Source organism: Meriones unguiculatus, chromosome 5 (genome assembly GCF_030254825.1).
Source record: "Meriones unguiculatus strain TT.TT164.6M chromosome 5, Bangor_MerUng_6.1, whole genome shotgun sequence".
Classification (NCBI taxonomy): Eukaryota; Metazoa; Chordata; class Mammalia; order Rodentia; family Muridae; genus Meriones; species Meriones unguiculatus.
The window spans coordinates 86,321,264-86,341,076 of NC_083353.1; the positions used below are offsets into that span (position 1 = coordinate 86,321,264).

Below are 19,813 nucleotides of genomic sequence, written 5' to 3' on the forward strand. Positions count from 1 at the left end.
AATGATACCTTAGAAATATTTTACAGGCCCTCAGTTAGGGCCCTGAAGTCAGATGGTCTGACTCAAGTTCCTAACTGTGTGTCTTTTGGCAAGTTATACCATTTCTTTGAACCCAGCCTCCTCATCTATCAGCAGGGTGATAACAGCACTGATGGCTTATGGCTTGTTAGCAGCTTCAGTGAAGTACAGCTTTTGGGGGACTTGCTGTTTTTTTCCCATAGTTCAAGTGCTTACTGTAAATGCTTGCTTAATATTGTGCTCTTTTTAAAAAATATATTTATTTATGTATTATTAATTACAATTTGTTCACTTTGTATCCCCACTATAGCCCCCTCCCTCATCTCCTCCCAGTCCCATCCATCCTCCCTCTTCTCCCCCTGTGTCCCTCTCCAAGTCCACTGATAGGGGAGGTCCTCCTCTCCTTTTACCTGATCCTAGCCTATCAGGTCTCATCAGGAGTGGCTGCATTGTCTTTCTCTGTGGCCTGGCAAGGCTGCACCCACCTAGGGGAGGTGATCAAAGAGCTAGCCAGGCCACTGAGTTCATGTCAGAGATAGCCCCTGCTCCCCTTACTAGGGAACCCACATAGAGACTGTCCCCCTGCTCAGATGTAGCCCTTAGGCAACTCAGTCTTCAAGTGGGTTCCCTAGTATTATGCTCTTGACCTCTCCTGATGACTGAAGGTGACACCTTCTCCCTGGCACAATTGGGTTTGTGGTTTGGACTCTGTATGGAGCTCCATTTGTAGAGTTTTCCTTCCTCAGGGGTACAGCGCTCCCCTGACAGGCAGTCGGCAGGTTCCTGGAGTTTGCCATGTTGACATGGTCCTGCAAGTGGCTCTGGCCTTCCCCTCTTCCCTCCCTATTTCCCTTGCTTCTCTCTTCATCCTTCCTCTCCTCCTGTCTCCCTTTTCCTTTTCTGCTCATCATCCCCCACTTTTCTTCTTTCATGCCTGCCTTCTGTCTCTTTCCTCCTCCCTCCTCCCCTGCTGTCCTCCCCTCTCTTCTCTTCATTCCTTGCTCACCTCTTTTCACTTTCTTCTCTTTCTTTCCCTTGTCATTCTTTATATTGTCTCCTTTTTCCACCCACCCTTTCTCTTCTGCTGTGTTGCTCTCCTGAACCCCTCACTGCTTGCTGAGGAGTACACAGCCATAGCTCTCACGTAGAACCTGGCTGGTTCTCACTGGTACAGTTACCGTGGGAGATGGTTGGTGTGTTGTTTCCATGCCAGCCTTGTCAGGCGTTTTCTCTCCAGGCCACAGGGCCTCACAGTGCTCTTGATGTTGCTTGAGCTTGAAACAGAGGATCTAGGGCCAGCGTTTATCCGTTTTTTAAACATGTACTACACCTGTGATTTGCCCAGTACCCGCCTTTTTGCAGCCATACAATAAAATGAAACACTGTGATAATCACAGAATCTTGCAATAATGCCAGGTCAAACACTGTTCTATTTTTACCTAATAATTTTTGCTTGATTTCTCTCTCTCCAGATTCCTTTCTCCTTGGTCCAGTTTCCCTTGTGGGAATCCCTGAAAGTAAGTTTTTAATCATCATGTGAAGATTTTCCCTAGTGCCCAACAGTGTGGGTATGCAATGGAAGAAGACAGTAGTGAGTAGAAGTTTAAAAACCCCAACTATCAGCAGCTGAAAGTGTTTTTTTCATGTGACCTATGGGCTTTTTTAGACATTGTTGAGGTGTGTGCATCACCAAGTGTAGCAGTGTTCAGAAACCTGGCACTTCTCTTCCCCCTGGGCTGCCCTTCTTTCTGTATTTAGTTGAGGTGTGTGTGGGCATGTGTAGATGAGTGGTCATGCAGGGGTTAAGGAATAGCCGTGAGGATCCATAGAAAGACAGCAAGGGCCAGGCCTCTCTAGCTCCCAAGTCAGGACAGGCAGGAGGAGCAGCCCCAGGCTGGGGGCCTCTGACTGTCCTTCACCTCTACTGCTGACTCCAGTAGACGTCACGGGGTAGGGGGAGGTCACTCATTTGTATAGATGGAAGGGAACGCTTTAGGTATGCAGTGAGGGCTGGAAAGAGGGCTCAGCAGGTGAAAGGACTTGACACACAGTCCTAACCGTCCAGGTCAATCCTTAACGCCTACATAGGAAGCTAGATGTGGCAGTATATATCTTCATCCCAGCACACTCAGGTGAGGTGAGACAGAAGCAGTAGGCCGGAAGCTTGTGGGACAGATGGTGTGAGTATTAAAGAGGGCGCCTCAACAAGGCGAGCAGCAGCCACCAAGAGCTAGCTGTTCACGCATGTGCGTGTGCACAACACACACACAGATGTGAGGGACAGAGGGAGAGGGAGAGAGTAATCCAATTACATAAACATGCATAGACATTGCATTTGCGTTTCATCATTGGGCAGTGATCGTGGTCTGAATTACATGGGTCTTCGCCAGCACTGTAAAGGGCTTAATAAAAAGAATACTACGTGGTACGGTCGGCGCCATTGTGTGCGACATCACTGTCGCACTGTGCACACACATAGAGCGCTGTACTGACCTGTAATGTAGACCTTATGTCTTTATGAGGAGAGCGGTCACAAAAGATTGAAAGTTCTTGTTCAGGTGAGAAGGGTTTATAAACAACCAAGCAGGAAGATGGCAAAGTGTCAAGGTAGGAATTGGGGGCAGGGACAGCTCAGCAGTGCAGTGCATGTTTAAGCTCCAAATTCAGTCCCGGGGCTGCTGCAGGACAAAGGAACAAACCAAGCGAATGCCACCGTAATTGTATGGGTTTTCCCTGCATGGTGTACCTATAGAAAACTTCTTAAAACGCATCATACGGATTGGTTTGGACTCCAAAATGAATCCTATTAAAGTTGCGCACCAAGGAATAATAAATGAATTTAAAACATTGCTCTTTTAAAAAGTACACTGGAAAAAAACCATTTGGAAACGAAAAAGTAAACTGGAGTCGGGAATCGGCATGATGTCTCAGTAGGCAAAGGCACTTGCCTTCAAGCCTCGTGGCCCAAGCCCTGTCCCCAAGATCGATGTGGTAGAAGGAGAGAACCAACTCCTAAAAATTATCTTCTGACCGCCAATCCCATGCTTTGATGGCAGCCCCTCTCCCCCCAATTTATGTGTAAGTTTTTTAAATTTTAAAACAAACTAGAACATTAGAAATTTCTTACATGCGATGATTTTAAAAGGTTGTAGCACTCATTTACTAGTTTTGCGGTCTTTTGTTGTGTTTCAGTGTTTCCTTCGTGGTGCAGGATATAATCAGATGCCTTGGCCAGTGTTTCAAGGCGTGACGTAACAGCTATCCAATGAGAAGGTCACATTCCCTCAGCATTCCAGTTCCCCTTTTTAGTGTGTGACAAAAGAACAATGAAGCCAACAGCTGTCCAGCAAACAAGAGCCCCTGTATCAATGCCTCAATCCCTGCATTCACACAGATTCTGCACATTCTGATGCCCTGCCACTGAGTCCACAGAAGAATGTTCGGAGGTCCAAAGAAGGAAGAAGCACGGGGTTGCTTCATTTCTTTCCAAAATTGTAAGGGCATTTGTAGAGTTCTAGCTAGTTAAGAAATCACTAGGGATTTTGGTAGCAATCACAGATAACATTACTGTATGTAAAGGCTTTTGTTTTGTCTTTAGTTTTAGGTTTATGTCTTGCCTGCATGCATGTCTCTGTATTATCTGTGTGCCTGCTGCCTGCAGAGGCCAGAAGCAGGCATTGAGTCTCATGGATCTGTGGTTACAGATGGCTGTGAGCATCCATGTGGGTGCTGGGTGTTGAACTCGGGTCCTCTGAAAGAGCATCCAGTGCTTCTGTCTACTGAGTCATCTCTCCAGTCCTGTTAAAAGCCCATGCTGAGTGCTATATATTTTTTAGTTCCTCAAGAAATACTGTGCATACAGTAAATGTCACCCTTTAAAAGGAAACATTAGTTCTGAGAGTGTTTAGAGTCATTACCATACACAGCCCAGTTCACTCGTTTCACAATGTCACCAGTACCCTTTCTACCCCAATGCCCCAGCAGTCACTCAGAGATCTGCCTGACTCTGCTTCTGAAGTGCTGAGCTTAAAGGTGTGAGCTACTACCTGGCCTTTTGATCTCCTGCTCAAAGCTGTCCGCTCCAGGCCATTCAGACCCACCCTTATCTCCCAGATGCTGTGTCGAAGACATGTCAGAACCAAGCTAAAGGCATTCACATACGGCCAAGGCCCCTTCGCTGGCAAGCAAATGGCACAGGTGCCAGTATGGGTGTGTCTTCACTGCCCCTGTCTTGGCCAGACCTCATTCCGTCCTACAGGACTGTAGATGAGTGAAATAGAGCAAAGGCACATAGCATACAGAGAGCTGAACAGTCAAGCTAGTTGGGGAGCCACCCTCCTATGTCCCCAAGATGACACCATAATGTACTGTTTCTTCAAAGTAATTTTTTGATGAAAAATGACAGTGCATCTTAAGGGTAAACGAAGGGGTAGATTAATTGCATTTGAAGCCTTAGAGAAAGATCTTTTCTTTATGGTTTATGCATGCCTTAGGCCAGATTGTGTGTATACCTACTATTTCAGTCCTTAGAAGGCTGAGGCAGGAGCATTGTGAGTTTGATGCCAGCCTTAGTTACATAGCAGGAGTCTGTTTCAACAAACAAAAAGCTAAATGTTTCCTTTGAAGCTTTCTGGCAGCCTAGTAAGAAAAGCATGGTTGAGCTGACAGTTCTTATCCCGACAGATAAGTCGTTATTGTAGCATTACCATACTCTTGCCCTTGGCTTTGAGTGGACAGTGGTCCCCACTTGCACGTGTGTAGCTCAAGACATTTGCCTCCGCTGTGTACCAGCTGAGGATGCTCAGCTGTCTCACTGACATCTTCACTTAAGGTGTCACAGGGTGGCCACAGGATGCCCAGGATTAACCTTCTTCTGAAGACACATCACCGTGCTCGTTGCTCAAGCAGAACCCTCGGGATTATTCCAGAGTTTTCTTATCTCCATGTGTCAGACCCATCAGTGAGCCTTGTTCAGGCTCCTTCCTCTAACTTCTGCCAGCTGCACCTCAGACGCCCCCACCTGGTATCACTCAGCTGTGTAGACCAAGCTGGCCTTGCACTTGGAATTCTGCCTCAGCCCGTTTCGGGAGTTAACAGGAGTGTGTTACTGTGCCCAGCTTAGTTCTGCTCTGGGTTCCGTAAATTCCTTCTTCAGCAGGCGGTCACAGTACTCTTCCACTGAGCTGAATCACGTCAGATGCGCTCTGCTAAAACCTCTCTAAACTCTTAAAAGGAGAAACTCCGCAGTTGCTCCCTCTCCCCAGCCTAATCCCACAGCTAGCTGTTGCTCTGCCTGCAGCCACCTGCACTGCTCCCCAGTGATCCCCTGGACTAGATGTGCCGGCTCCCTGCTGCAGTTATCATTTATTTCACTGTTTGCGTGTGAGAGACGTTTTTACTTCTCCAAAGTGACAAATAATAATAGTATATATCTAAGGGACGTGACACAGTGTTTTGAAATACCCGTATACCATGCTGAGTGGGCATTTTCTAGGCGGTAGAGTGATAAAGAGGAATGGTCAGACAAACAACTCAGCTGGAGAGATTAGTCAGCAGTTGATAGTACTTGCTGCTCTTCCAGAGGACCCAAGTTCAGTTCCCAGCACCTGTGCTGGGTGGCTCGCAACAACCTGTAACTCCACGGAATATGACACCATATTCTGGCTTCCTTCTGGCATCCACCGGCAGCCACGTGTGTGACATTTACTCATATGTTTTATTCTGCCCTTTAACTCAGCCTCCCCAAGTTCCATTAGTCATCCTTACTTGGGTCTCAGACCAAGTATCACACTGGTGAGATGCTCCCATCCACCCTTTCCAAGGTGGAACCTTTCCTTTCTTGCTTCCTCTTGGGAGTCATAGCACCTGTGTAGTCCTTTCCGGCATTTCGAGAGCTTTTCACTGAAGGACATTGTCATCCTTAAACACACTGACTAAGGACACGAGCTTTAGGGTGAGCAGATACCATGGCAGGTCCTGAGAAGGCCTACATTCATACCTGATTCCAGCCATGCAGGGCTCAAGAGCTGAGCCTCTCCTTAGGCCTAGTTGGGAAATCCGAGCGTGCAGGAGACCTCTGCCATCAAGTCACTTCTATTTGCTCGTAGCACTTTTTATTGTGCAATGGTAGTGACCATGACAAAAATACTAAAAACAATACCCAGCGTTTCTTAAAGTTACAATGTTCTGGGCCCTTTTGTCACCACTCTGCTTGTGTGATCTGGTGCTAATCTTTGTGAGTCCTCTGAAGGTAGTTGTCATTTGTCCTCATTTTGTAGCCGGGGGAAGGGACGAGGAGAGAGACAGGGCCAGGCGGACAGGGGGCCAGGAAGACAGAGAGAGCATGCCAGCCAGCAAGTCTTGGTCCCAGGTACAGGAGTGCTAAGGAGCACCATCAGGATTTGAACCCAGGCATCTGACTCTTGATGGTCTTAATCCTTCCACACATGAGCTTTTCATGAAGTGCAGTGTCATTGCTGTTCTTGTCCCTTTCATATGCTCACAGTCATATTGTCTCTTCAGCCACTTGAAGGCAGTTCTTAGGGACCAATAGGTTTATGCAGAGGTCACCCCAGAGCCACCCTTTGTAGGTCTTTGTGTCACATTCCCAAAGCACATTGCCATTGTCCTGTTTATATTCTTCACAGCCCTGCCTTTTGCATCGGGTGTTGATAGGTGCTTGCTAATTGTTGAAGGTTAGCATTCTCTCCTGATTGAGTTCTACACAGACTTGCATAACCATTGTATTGGCTGTCTCCCTGATGTGTTTCCTCCTCTTTTTGGTTCCCAAATCTTGTTTCAAAGCCCGTGCCTTACACATGTTAGAGTATGAGTACTTGACAAGATGGCTCATCTGACTGAATGGGAAAGTCACAGGCGGCTGTCAGAAAGGCTTTAGGAATGTTTGTGCAAGCCTGCCTAGGAGCTTGGTCAGAGCATTTCTAAGGAGTGGTCATGTGCCAGCTCTGCTGTGTGGCCAAACCTGCTGGTGGGTTTATAACTGAGAGTCTCCCCAGAGCTGATCCGAAGAGCTACGTAGATTTGAAACCCTTCATGTTGTCTTAGTCAAATGACATCATTAATCTGGAATTGAGTAAATGACTGAAATGACCTATCATGTGCCCATGAAAACCACATAGTGAATTTTTATAATCTTACAAGGTTGGAAGTCACAGGAGCCCTTTTGAATAGACTGTTGAACAAATCCTATATTGTGAGTCCTGTATTGAACAAGTCCTATATCGTGAGATGAAACACCGTAAAAAAGAAAATAAAGAAAAGGAAAAAAGTGCAGAATCACTTGGGAAATGAAAATAACTCAGTTATGTTTTATAGCAATGCCCTGGAGTTATCACTGGTTGAAGAAAGCCAGCCTAAAGTTTGTGGGTTGTGTACTTTTAGACGATAGCCATTCTTGTAAAACTCCCGTAAGGCCTGCAACTTAGGCTTGTACTGATTTCTGGAGTCAGCTTTGATCATTGAACTATGGAAGCTGGTGGGAGGGTACACAGGAGCTCTGTTGTTTCTGTAACTCTAAAGTTATTTGAGAATAAATTTGTTTTCATGTTATTAAAAATATTTCCTTCCCTATCACCCTATATTAAGAAAGGTTTACCTAAGGAAAACTAAAGAAGAAGTTTAGCACATTCTGATAGCCAGTCTCTTTGATATAAATACATGTCTATAGAATCATCATAAAACTTCATTTTTATTTGGAAAGGGAAAAATATGGAATTGAGATCAGAATGCAAATACCTGGGAATATGTAGCCTTCTGTATTTTTCAGTTCTTACTTAACTTAAAAGTTGAGATGTTGTTTCTTCATGTTTGGGCCCCTTTCTGTCCCTCCCTCACTCTCTAGTCAGTCATCTGTCTGCCTTTACAGGAGTTACGCTTGTCTGGCAATGGAAATACTCAGGTTGAGAATGTTACGGAGGCTTCAGTTGTATGTATATGTGTTCAGAAGGGTTCTTCAGGCAAGAAAATAAAACACTAAGAAAAAAAGCCGTGACAGACTTACAGTAATTAAAGAGATGTTACTGGAATGAAAGTATTTTTCTCGGCAGTTTGTGTGTTGGATGTAAATCTACTGAGGTTGTGCTGCGGCAGTGACTAATCTGGAGACACAGCACAGGGGCTGTTACAGGATCTGTGGTAGTGCGCTGAGCAAAACAAGCCAGCCGAGGTAGCCATGTGGCCTCAGGCAGCTCAACACTACTTCAGCCCCTGCACCCGGCCTCTTGTGTGGTTTACCAGGCTTTCCCGTGTTAGAGAAGATGAGCGGGAAGAATCTTTACCATCCACCTTGGGTGTGCCCGTTGATTAGTGAGCTATCCAGCCGTGTCAGTAGGAGCCATGTGGCCCATTGCTGTACTGTCTTCATTTTTATTCTATTTCCAGTGGGGGCTGAACTTACTCAAACAGAACCAATATTTGGTCGTTCTGTCAGTGACCTTCCTTAGCTTTCCAGGGAGTTTTTTGTTTGTTTCTTTGTTTGTTTTTGTTTTATTTTGATTTGTTTTACTTTGGTTGGTTCATCCCATCCTCTTGTCCTTGCAAACACATGAGCTAAGATACAATTTCAAATATTTTTCTAATTTATTATAGTACATTTTATCTGCACAGTTCTTACTGTTCTTATTTTTTTTTTTTTTTTTAATTCATAGATGTGGCATTTGTAAACAGCTCTCCTCTGTTTAGGTTGATCAGTCTCAATATTACTTTACCAAGATTTTATATTCAATTATTTACTTTAAAAAAACAAATCTCAGCCAGGCATTGTGGCACATGCCAACACTCTGGGAGGCAGAGGCAGGTGGATCTCTGTGAGTTTGAGACCAGTTTGAGCTACAAAGTGATTCCAGGAGACCCAAGGCTACACAGAGAAACCTTGTCTTGAAAAACCAAAACAAAATCTCAAACTTATTGAGGCAAATTGATTTTTTGAAAAATGGCAGTGTGTGTGTGTGTGTGTGTGTGTTTTATTTAGTCAGTTAGCCAGCCTGTTTTGTTTTCTTGAGTTAGGGTCATCTCATCCCAGGTTATCCTGGAACTCATTATGTAGCCCAGGCTGGCCTCAAACTCATAGCAGTCTTTCCTCCAAGTGCTGGGATTGCAGGTATGAGCCCCTTTGCATGGATGTTTCAGCATCACTGCGGTGGCCACTGTGGTCCCGGTTGTATCGACCCTCCTATATATACCACTCTGCTTTGAAGACAGTGGCCATCTGTAGACCATCTTGTTGGAGAGGACACACCATGTGGTCCTGTTCAGATCCACGTCCACCGCTAGACTCTCCAGTGAGTTAAGGTCTTGGAGCCTCAGTTTCTTTGTCTAAAGGCTGACAGAACCCTAACCATTGCACACTCGTCAGGACACTGTGGTGAGGCTCCTATCGTGTGCCGTGTTGGTGACTGTGCCTTGAGTTTGCCACCGACATTGGCCCATCGCTTTGTTTTAATTTCTCTAGGGAGCTGGGGACTGTTTTTCCTAAGATTTTTATTAGTAGCCACTTTATTACAAATTGATTTCTTGATATCTTCTTCGGCTCATTCTGGCCAGGTGAAGTGGAAGGTTAGGCGTGTCTCCGGGGCCTATATTTAAGCAGTCTTGATAGAGCGGAGTCTATTTAGGTTGTTTTCCTCCCCTTAAACCAGGTCTCTTTTCTTGGTACAGCACAGCAGGCACCTCTGTAAGCGGCTGCTTAGCCCCTGTCTCTTTCAGAACCCTCTTCCTCCACACTTACTGTACATACCTCCCTCGCAGATTGTCACGGGAGTTTTGTTGTTCCCTTGGGCTTGCAGGAAACACCTGGTAGGCAGTCCCTAGACGTTTGTTGCATTTATGAATTATATGTATCTTTGAATTCTCCTATGATGTCATTCATCCCTTGTTTGTTCTTTACTTTTGAGCTATAAATCAAGCTTATGAGCAGCAGCTTAAGTGTTTGGAATAATCTCCTTTTTAGAAGATGTCAGAAGATTAATAATAAAAGATGACCTCTCCTCACTAAGAAATGTGGTTCACATCTGCATTTCTTCTCCAGTCAGTGTGTTAGTGAGTGATGGTGTTAAAGCTGGCGTGCTGTTAAGGGCTGGGGAATAGCTCAGTGGTAGAGCATGTTCTTAGCGTGAGCAAGGCAGGCACATATACACAGACAAGAGAAAGAGCGATTGAGAGAGGACACAGTCATGTAACATGCATGTTTTGTGATATTTTTTATCAAATGTGTGGCTGCATGCATAAAGATTGCTACAAAAGATAAAAGTTGTTATTCTTTTCTATGTCCCATTATGTCTCTAATGCGTATAGAGAAATGGAGAAAATAATGTTTTCCTCAGAGGCACACATTTATTTTCAATCATTAAAGCATTTACTAAAATGGACCAAATTCTGTGCTGTGTAGCTACAGACTTTAGAAATGCATTTGTAACAAAGTTTCTTTCTTTCATTTGTAACAATGTTTCTTAAAGCCTATTTGTTTTTATAAATAGGGTTAAAAAGCCTGTTAGGTACACTTTTAGCCCAGTAGACTTAGTAAATATACATTCAGAGAATTACTCTTCCTCATAGGGCTGGGAAGAAAGTAAATATACATTCAGAGAATTACTCTTCCTCATAGGGCTGGCAAGAAATGAAGTATCTCACAGCGGCATGTATCTTATTTGTTATTCAGTGTCGAAAGCCTAAACTTGTCAAGGTAAACAGGGCTCTGTGCATCTTGATTTATTTTTATGGTATCATCATCAAGTCTTTATGATTCTGTAACTCTTCCAGAGGGATTTGTCAGTGAAGAAATAAATACTCGTAATGGGCGATGGGTGCTGAGTCAGCGGTTCTTATTTCACTTGCACTGTGTTTGGCGGTTCCCCAGAGCCACACTGCCTCTGGATTGTCCTACTGATGTAAACATTTAAAATACAATATTCAGGAGTTCCTTTTGGTAACGTGTGGCCATTCTTTCAGGGTAAGGAAAATAAGATGTTCTGATTAGAAGGAAGGGGTAGGACTGACTTTAGTTGCAGAAAAAGTTGATGGTGTCCACACAGGAGCCGAGCTGAGCCACTGACTGGCCAATGTTGTAGATCACAAATTATATAAACTCATGTATATTGAAACGAAGAAACAGATACTGGAAGTCCAAAGCAAGCAATTCCCTTTACGTAGCTCCACCACGCGTAGAGTACTTAAAACCAAACACTATCAAACCTGTGAAACACTAGTGCAAGGTTGAGGGAAATCATAGGAAGCCTAAGTGGAGGGACACGGCTGCTGAGTGTAGTGGTTTGAGTGAGAATGGCCTCGTGGGCTCGCGTATCTGCGCCCTTGAGCCCCTGTTGGAACTGTTTGGGAAGGATTAGGAGGTGTGGGCTTGTTGAGAGGTGTGTCACTGGGGGTGAGCTTTGAGGTTTCAGAACGGCCATGCCATTCCTATTCAGTTCTCTTTTCTCTGCCTCCTGCCTGGGAATCAGATGGAAGCTCTGTACTATTGCCCCAGTGTCGTGCTCCCCGCCATGACGACCATGGACCCTAAAGGGGGTCCACGTGAGCCACAGTAAACGTTTTCTTTTATGAGTTGATTTGGTCATTGTCTCTTCACAGCAAGAGAAAAGTAACTAAGATGCTTATCATGAAAAACTAGGAGAAAAAAAAAAAAAAGCAGTATTGCTTAATTTGTCCATTCTGTCAAAAACCAATCCATGGATTCCTGTGATCCGGATGAGCTCTCAGCAGGTGCCCTGTAGAAATCGGTCATCTGATGTAAAAACTCATAATAAAATGTGAAGAACCTACTAGAATAGTCAGAACAACTTTGAAAAAGAACCCATCTAGAAAAACTGAAACTCCGAAATTTCAAAGTGTATTAAAACCTGTGACAGTCAAGAAAGTACAGAACAGCAGATTTTCGGAGAAGGAATTTCAGTGAAAAAAAGGACTATTTTATTCAAACACTGTTTTTTAGAACACAAGTATGTGTTTGTCCATACATAACACAGAGTGAAAGAACGCCAGTCCAGACTTTGTACCACAACAGCTTAACTCAAAGGTAACGACGTAAATACTTTTTAAATATAAAGTTTATGAGCATAAAAGGGAAAAAAAAATCTTTGTGCCATTGAGATAGATAACGTTTTCTTAAGATAGTGACACCAAAAGCAAGATTCATAATCCAGGCACCATGGTACCTACCAGTGATCTCAGTGCCAAGCTGGCAGCACCGGGAGGATTTCCACAGGTTCAAGACCAGCTTGGTCTATGTGATGAGTCCCAGGTCAGCTTGAACTACAGAGTGATTCGCGTAAAATGAAACAAATTAGTAATGGAATTTAAAATGAAATCTAAAAACAAAGCAAAAAAGCATAGCGAAACAGTCCTGCACATTTATTAGGATGTGAACACTTAAAAACGCTGGAACCAAGCTTGGGAGGGTTGTGGACAAACCAGGACTGCTGGGAATGTAAAATGCAGCCATTTTGGAAAACTGCTTGGCAGCTTTATAGAGCTAAATGTATCCCTGCTTCTGAGCTGGCAACTCTTTTCCTTCTTAGTTCTTAGCTATTTCCTGATCAGAAAGGAAGGCATTTTCCATGTAAAGGTTTGTTTGCAAATGTTCATGTGAGTTCCCCACTAACAGCCCAAACTAGAAAAAGAAGTGATGATGTACTTATGTCTGGCTGTTGCTCCCTAACAAGAAGGGAGTGAAGTCAAAATATAGGACACGAGGTGGATGGAGCACAGCGTAGTTATGAGAGAAGGCAGATAAGAGAAAACTAACGGTTACATCTGGGCCACGTTCTAGGCCAGGCAGACCAGTCAGTTGTAGCGGGAACATCAGCTGCTTCGAGGACGGTGACGTGGGCTCGAGAGACATTCCCAGAGGATGCAGGTCTTTAAGCTCCTATGTCACTCTGTGGCCTCAGCAGTCGCGTTGTCTGTGTGCGTGTCCACCCAAACTTGTCGAATTGCATACGTTAAATATATGTAGGTTATTGGATGTTCCTCAGTAAAGCCAAGGAAATGAGTGTCTCGCAAGGCTGTGCCTCAGAAGCCTAGATAGAAGTGATAGGACCCGGCTCCTAAGGTTGCTGTGAGACCACAGACTTCAGAGGATGCTTAGAGACTAAAGTATTGCACAGTATTCCACGTGACTTGATTGCATCTTCTACCAGGCAGTAAGCTTTCAGTGAGCGAAGTCCCGGGTCTGCTCCGTTTCCCAACTTAGGCCTGGTGCGGGTGTTCCTGTTTGTTATTATGCGAACAGCATGAACATGTTTTCACTAATTTTAAATTAAATGCTGGGCATGGTGACACAGATCTGTAATCCTAGCACTAGAAGACTGGGGTAGGATGATCCTGAGTTTGAGAATAGCCTGGACTGTTGTCAGACCCTGTCTCGAAACATGCCCCTGCCCCCTATTAAAATACTACTCAGGTAACAGGATCTTTCAAAAGTGAGGTGCGGATAAGGATTAGGAAAAAAAAAAAACAACTAAGGAATTTGGCATAGACTGTTTTGGAATAATTATAAATTATAGTACTTATACGTTTAAAGTTATATGGGAAATATGCAAAATATTTCATTGTCATAATTATATTTATTTATTTTGTATGTATGAAATCTTCCTTGGAAACACTTCCTTTGAGAACTATAATGTGGCCATCGCCCTTACTTCTTTGACTAATTTTAGAATGCAGTTAAGTCCTTGGGAAAGTCACGTACGTCATCATTGAAGAATGCTACCAAAATAGCTTCTCACTTAAGTTCCCATCCCGAGCTAAGCCCACAGCAGGTTCTGATAAACTGGAAAATGGAATAACCTGTATTTTTCTTTCTTCGTCCACACAGGCCCTCTGGTCGTGGCGGCAGGGTCACGTGGTGGATTCTTGGCAGTCAGCAGTCTGTGGAGCTTTCGCAGGTGCAAAGGATTATATTATACTGGGAAAGACCGGAGTGGGGGAGAGAATAGGAAAACGCTGGCCGTGCAAAACAGCATTCTTCAGGGATCCCAGGCTGTTTAGACGAAGAGAGCTTCACTAGCTATTTATAAAAAGAAATTCTTTGGTGGCGGGGGAGGGGGACCGGCCAAAGAGGTGTCTTCTGCTTGAATGACAACCAATTTGTTTTTGACAAATTTCCGTTTTTCTTTTTATCTTTATTAAAGCCCCACTCGGGCCCTTGGATTATCTTAAGGGTGATTTATAAGCCCTCTGTGGGGGCGGGGGCGCACTGCACAGCTGTCTGTTGGGAGTGGTGGTGCAGGCGATCTGAGATTCACAGCCTGTGTGACATGTTTGACAGTGCAGGAGATTAATTAGTGCTGGGAGAGCCGGGGCTACTCCACAGCACACTGCAGGCTGAGCTGCCCTAGGTGGGAAATACGGCCTGTGAACATCTGGGCATTTTGGAGACATTAAAGCAAGAGCAGAGTGTCAATTTTGCAGTATCGCACCATCCATCACTAAGTCCTGCGAACACAGATGCCTTAAAGAATGTAGTCAATGGTAAGTTCAGAAGCCCAAGAGAAAGGCCTGCTCTGTTATTACAAACACAGGTAACTATAGTTGCAGTAAAGCAAGGTGGAACTTGGCCAGAGAATTGCAGCGTTCAAATGCAATGCTGGTGAATGGATGGCCAGGTAGCTTGAGGGTTAGCAGCTTTAGAGGAAAATGCTTCTTTTCCAAATATCAGTAACAGTTGTTGGATTTGATTTTCATGTACCGATTAGGAAAATGGAAATCATACATTCTGTAGGTTCCTTTGCTAATTATTTAAACCCATTTAAGCTGTGGAAGTAATCACCAAAAAGAAGAACTTCCCTGTAGACCAGGCATCAGCCTTGTGTAGCTCAGGGAGGGTAATGGCTTCTACACCCGAATTGTCTGTGGCAGGGTTAAAGGAGGAGGTAGTCTTGATTCATTTTCCAGAGGCCAGGATTCTTTGTTGCCTGGCCCTTTAGGGAAGTGTGTATTTTTGTTGACTGTCTTCTTGACTTGGGGTTGGGGGCTAGGGAAGGGGCATCAGAACACCGAGTAAATGGTCTAGAAATTTTGTCACCCTTGACAAGAAATGCCACCTCTTGGAGTTGAATACTCTTATGTAATAGTTCTCAACCTTCCCAGTGCTGCAACCCTGTAATACAGTTCTTCATGTTGTAGTGAACCCCACCCAGAAATCTCTTTTCATTGCTACTACATAACTGTAATTTTACGACTGTTATGAATCGAAATGTAAATATCCGTATTGTCCTGACGGTCTTGGGCAACCCCTATGAAAGGTCATTTGATCTGCAAAGGAGTGACAAGTCACATGTTGAGAACCACTGCTCCCAAATTTACCTATCTTCAAGTAAGAAATAAGTATGCACTAGTATTTCACTCACATCGTGACTTCACAGATTTACGTGCAGATATATGGATACTGTGTGTTTGGGAATTGGCTTTCAATACAGCCTCTTTGCTGAGGAACACTGCATGGCACATTTGTCAAAGGAGGACGGTCTTTGTCACACATGTGCTATGTGGTAGGAACCCCTCATCCAGACCTTCCAGGAAGGGCATGGGCCACCGAGGCCGTGACAGCACTGGGCTGGGAAGATAGTGCCCAGAGCATAGTCAGGGCTTCCTGTCTGACAAGTAGCTGAATCTCTGGCTTGACCCCAGCTCCTGGCGCGGACCTCGGGCTTTCAGAGCACCAGTTTCCTGACCTGTAGCATAGAAACAATCTCTCCCTCAAGGGACCCATGATATAGTGTGTGTCTTGGCCCTTGGTGATCCATAAAGCTGAACCGCTGTAAGGAGTGTCACTCCTCCAGCAAGAAAGAGCAACAACACCTCCAAAATGGAAAGCTGTCCTCTTCTCTTCACAGGAAGATGTCATGATCTGAAGTCACTGCGCAGCGTAGTTTCTTATTTGAGCCTGTAAATTTTCCATCGCGCCATCTCTCTGTTTTCAGATGAGATTCTGCTAAATGCAGGGGTTTAAGGCCTATAGGGGAAAACACATTAACAGATTTGCATTCAGTAGCAGAAAAGATATTTCTTGTTTATATTCCCTTTTCCTTGGAAATTTTGTTACAAATGTTAGTCTTGAGAAATAAGATGAGAATTTTGAAAACATTGCTGCAGGATAAACATAATTTGAAACCAGTCCAAACTGGGTACATTGGTGTTCTGCAAGAGCAGATTGCAGTCCTGTCTTGCATGGCCAGGGAGATGAAGAATGGCTCTCCTACCCGCAGCCCTGTGCCACCCACAGATGCCCTTCTCCTCATGCTCAAACTTGCCCTGCAGGCAGAGCTCATATTTCTTATCCATATGTGCTTTTCCAAGTCTAAATTGGCCTGGTCCATGCCCTGTGCCATCCTGGGCCTTCTCTTCTGTGCCCAGGATTGTTTCATAAACTACTTGGCACAAATGCCCAAAAAATGTCTCTTGAGATTGAAGGTGTTGATGGCTTGTCGTGCTCAGAAATTCCCCTGGCTTCTGGTCAGGGTTGAAGTAAAGAGCTTCCTCCCTCCAGGCCTTGACTCTTAAATAAAACCGAATGATGCTGAGTACTGATACGTAGACTACCATTTTGGTAGGGTGGCATCTTTTAATAATTTCGTATAGGAAAAACTTGCTTATAGTCTCTTTAGAGATAAGTCTGAGGGGGAGATGATGCTCTCGCATCCTGGAATTGTAGACTAGCGCGCAGAAGTGTGTGTGACAGAGGTGAAAGCCTGGCACAGTCTCAGACATACAAAGCCACACGGTGGAACCTTGCTTGGAAGCTGAGTGGGAGGAGTTCAGGAAGGAGGTCTTGCTCCTGAGTACATCAATTAAGAGGTTCCAGGGGCAGAGAGCAGCCAGGCTGCCAGGGGGGAGCTTGGGGGCTTCCTCCCAACCACCCTCCCCAACATTCCCAGCATCTGCTCCAAGGTGACAGCTTCAGGCTGTCAGAAAGAAGTGGGTTCCTTTGCATTTGTTCCCCAGGGCAGCAAGTAGTTTTTCTGTGAAAATCAGTTCTATGAGTGTGGCCCTGAAAGCCGGAGCTGAGCATAAACTGCCCTAGGAGACTGGTTCACATGGGGGCAGCCTGTGTCAATCATTTCCTGTCTGCTCTGTTAGTGTGGTCCTTGCATTTGTCCTATAAGCAGAATATACAAAATACGACTTTTAATCTAAACATGAAAGATGCAAAGCTGTGAGTTGTGTGAGTTAAAGTAGGCCGGTACTGAGGGCCTTCAAAATGATTTATTAATGCCTCACATAAAATACAAATCCCACCATCGTAGTAAAATCAGGGCCTATCAAAGCGTGTGTGTCTTGAGTTCCTCTTTCTTTCATGCTGCTTTTATGGAGCCCAGCTCTCTGGAGAGTATGCAGGTGTCCACAGGAAAGGATGGTCAGCCTCTGCCGGTGGTCAGGGCAAGTCCGACTTGAGTTAACAAAATTTATTAAACATTATTTGTCAGCTTTATAAATTGATTTAGGGCAGCTTGTGAAGATTTTTACGTAGGAGAATAAAGTCTAATGCTCAGGCTTATTTTAGCATGTTGTTGTATCAGAGAGCTTAGGTGTGGCAAGAAGAACATTTTAGGGGCTGGCGTACATGGAGTCTCCTTCCCAGCTCCATCCTGGCTGCTGTGTGACCATGGCTACATTGTAGTGATGGTGCTGGCCTAGATTTGGGGAGCCTGGCAAGTAAGCAGGAGGTGGCAGTCTTGCCAACCTTTCTCTACCTTTTTACAGGATGCGCTTACATGTTCAGTTTGTAAAAACCGTAGACTTGTCTGGGGCAGCCACTAAGCACATTGAGTGCCTAGTGTGTGCACTAGAGACAGAAAGAAAAAAATCCCCATTCTCTCTACCTGGGTCTTAGTTTGCCTTCTATTGCTGTGATAAACACCATAAAGCTACCTGGGAAGAAAGGGTTTATTTCAGCTTGTAGCTTATCCTGAAGTCAGGACAGGGACTCAAGGCAGGAACTAAAACGGAAGCCATAGAGGGAAGCACCTTATAGGCTAGCTTGCCATGGCCTGCTCAGCCTGCTTTTTCAGACAATCTAGGACCACCTAGGGTCCAGAAGAGATGCTGTCCACAGTGGGCTGGGCCCTCCCACATCAATCTTTAATTAAGAAAATCAGGCTTGCTTACAGGCCAATATTATGTATGTAATTCCTCCATTAACGTTCTAGATGACTCTAGGTTGCGTCAAGTTAGCAAAAGAACCAGTGAGCACAGCGCCTACCTAGACTGAGCGTATCACTTAATAGCAGTGCTGGGGGTCACTCCTCTCCTAGACACTTTGCACAGACGAGGCTGCCTGCCCCTTAGAGATAAGCATCCGAGGCATCAGGGCCAGTAGTGCTGGAGCTGGTCAAGCTTACGGTCCCGGCTCTGCGCCGAGCACAGCCTTTTGACGGCTTTAAGGTTTGCTTTACTGTAGCGTGTGATGTGCGTGCCACAGGAGCATGGGAAGCCAGGGCAGTTGTGGAGGTCAGTCCCCTCCTTCCTCCATGTGCCTTCTGGGGGCTGCACTCATGGCATCAGGCTCACGGCACGTGCTCACGACTCATGAGCCGTCTTGCTGGCCCACAAACTCAGAAGCTGAAAGGATGAAAAGTAAGGGTTCTAAGCAGGGGGGTGCTGACAGGCCTCAGGTATGTGGCAATCATGGGTAACCGAAAATAGAACATAAACAGGGGTGGGTGTGCCTTCCCACAAGTGTCAGAACAGATGTCACTGCAGCCGGGGTCACTGTGACAACTTCATTTCAGCCCTGTATTTAGAAAGATATTTGTCAGGGGTCAAATGCCCTTTTTGTGCACATGCCACATCAGGGGGAGCCTGAAGCTATTTCGGGAGCCTCCTTTGCAAAACCCCATAAGCTGTTGCTGTCTCCAGCTCCCAGGACCTGAACCTCCTGACAGCCTCTTAGGAGTTATTTCTTTGTCCTTCCAGCCTTTCAGGGGTTCAAATGCATCTTTGTACCAAGTGAGTACAATATTGACACCAGGCCTGGTGTGGTGGTGCCACATGACTTTAATCCCAGGACAGGGAGCTGGGAGCAAGTTTTGTGAGTTCAAGACTAACGTACTCTAGAGAGCAATTTCCAAGCGAGCTCCAGCTGCATAGTGAGACCTTGTCTTAAGCAAGCAAGCAAAACCTTTTAGGAAGATAAACTGTAGTTCCTATTAACAATAAGGCTTGTTTTCTATGTGTACAGAGGGGAACACTGTTAGAATCTATGGACAGTTTGGCCATCACGGTGATTGGATGAAGAAAACATGGGGAGAATGTAGAAAGGAAGCCTGGAGGCAGAACGCATGCCCAAGCAAGAGGGGCGCAGAGAGGGTAGACGCGTAACTCATTCCTGGACCATTATCCAGACCTGGGAATAGAGAGAGCATTGTCTCCCATCATGACAAGTCTGGCTATTTATACGGAAGTCCCCCTGTGACACACATGAGCCTGATCCCCAAAGCCACCGGGAGCCACATGCTTCCCACACTGGAAAACCGCACCTGGCCTTTCACACATGTCATATTCACACTGAGATTAGTGTACCAGGCTGCGAGAGAGTAAGATGGGTTGCAGGGCCTCACTCCTCAACTCGAGTGAGAATCCGTCATCTCCTTGCTGTGAAAACGTGAACTGGGTGGGTTAAAAGTCATGTATTCATCCTGCTCTCAACACTGTCCAGTAGACACAATGACAAAGAAACGGTTTTGAAGGTTAGCAGAATCCGGCTATAGAGATGGTGGTTACTGTCTAGTCTAGATGTCTCGCTGACTGTTGGGTCTTACACACA

The 19,813-nt window shown here is 45.1% G+C and overlaps 1 protein-coding gene across 4 annotated transcripts in view; it reads left to right on the forward strand.

Annotated features, from left to right (window-relative positions):
• Slc25a26 (solute carrier family 25 member 26) overlaps positions 1–19,813 on the forward strand; it is a 91,924-nt gene that overhangs the window by 67,110 nt on the left and 5,001 nt on the right. For 3 of the 4 annotated variants that reach the window (XM_060383827.1, XM_021631952.2, XM_060383828.1), the window contains 2 exons: positions 1,491–1,535; positions 13,865–13,934. In XM_060383827.1, the coding sequence (XP_060239810.1) occupies positions 1,491–1,535; positions 13,865–13,934 (115 nt within the window). The remainder of the gene's footprint in view (positions 1–1,490; positions 1,536–13,864; positions 13,935–19,813) is intronic. The other variant, XM_021631953.2, reaches the window with a different exon arrangement.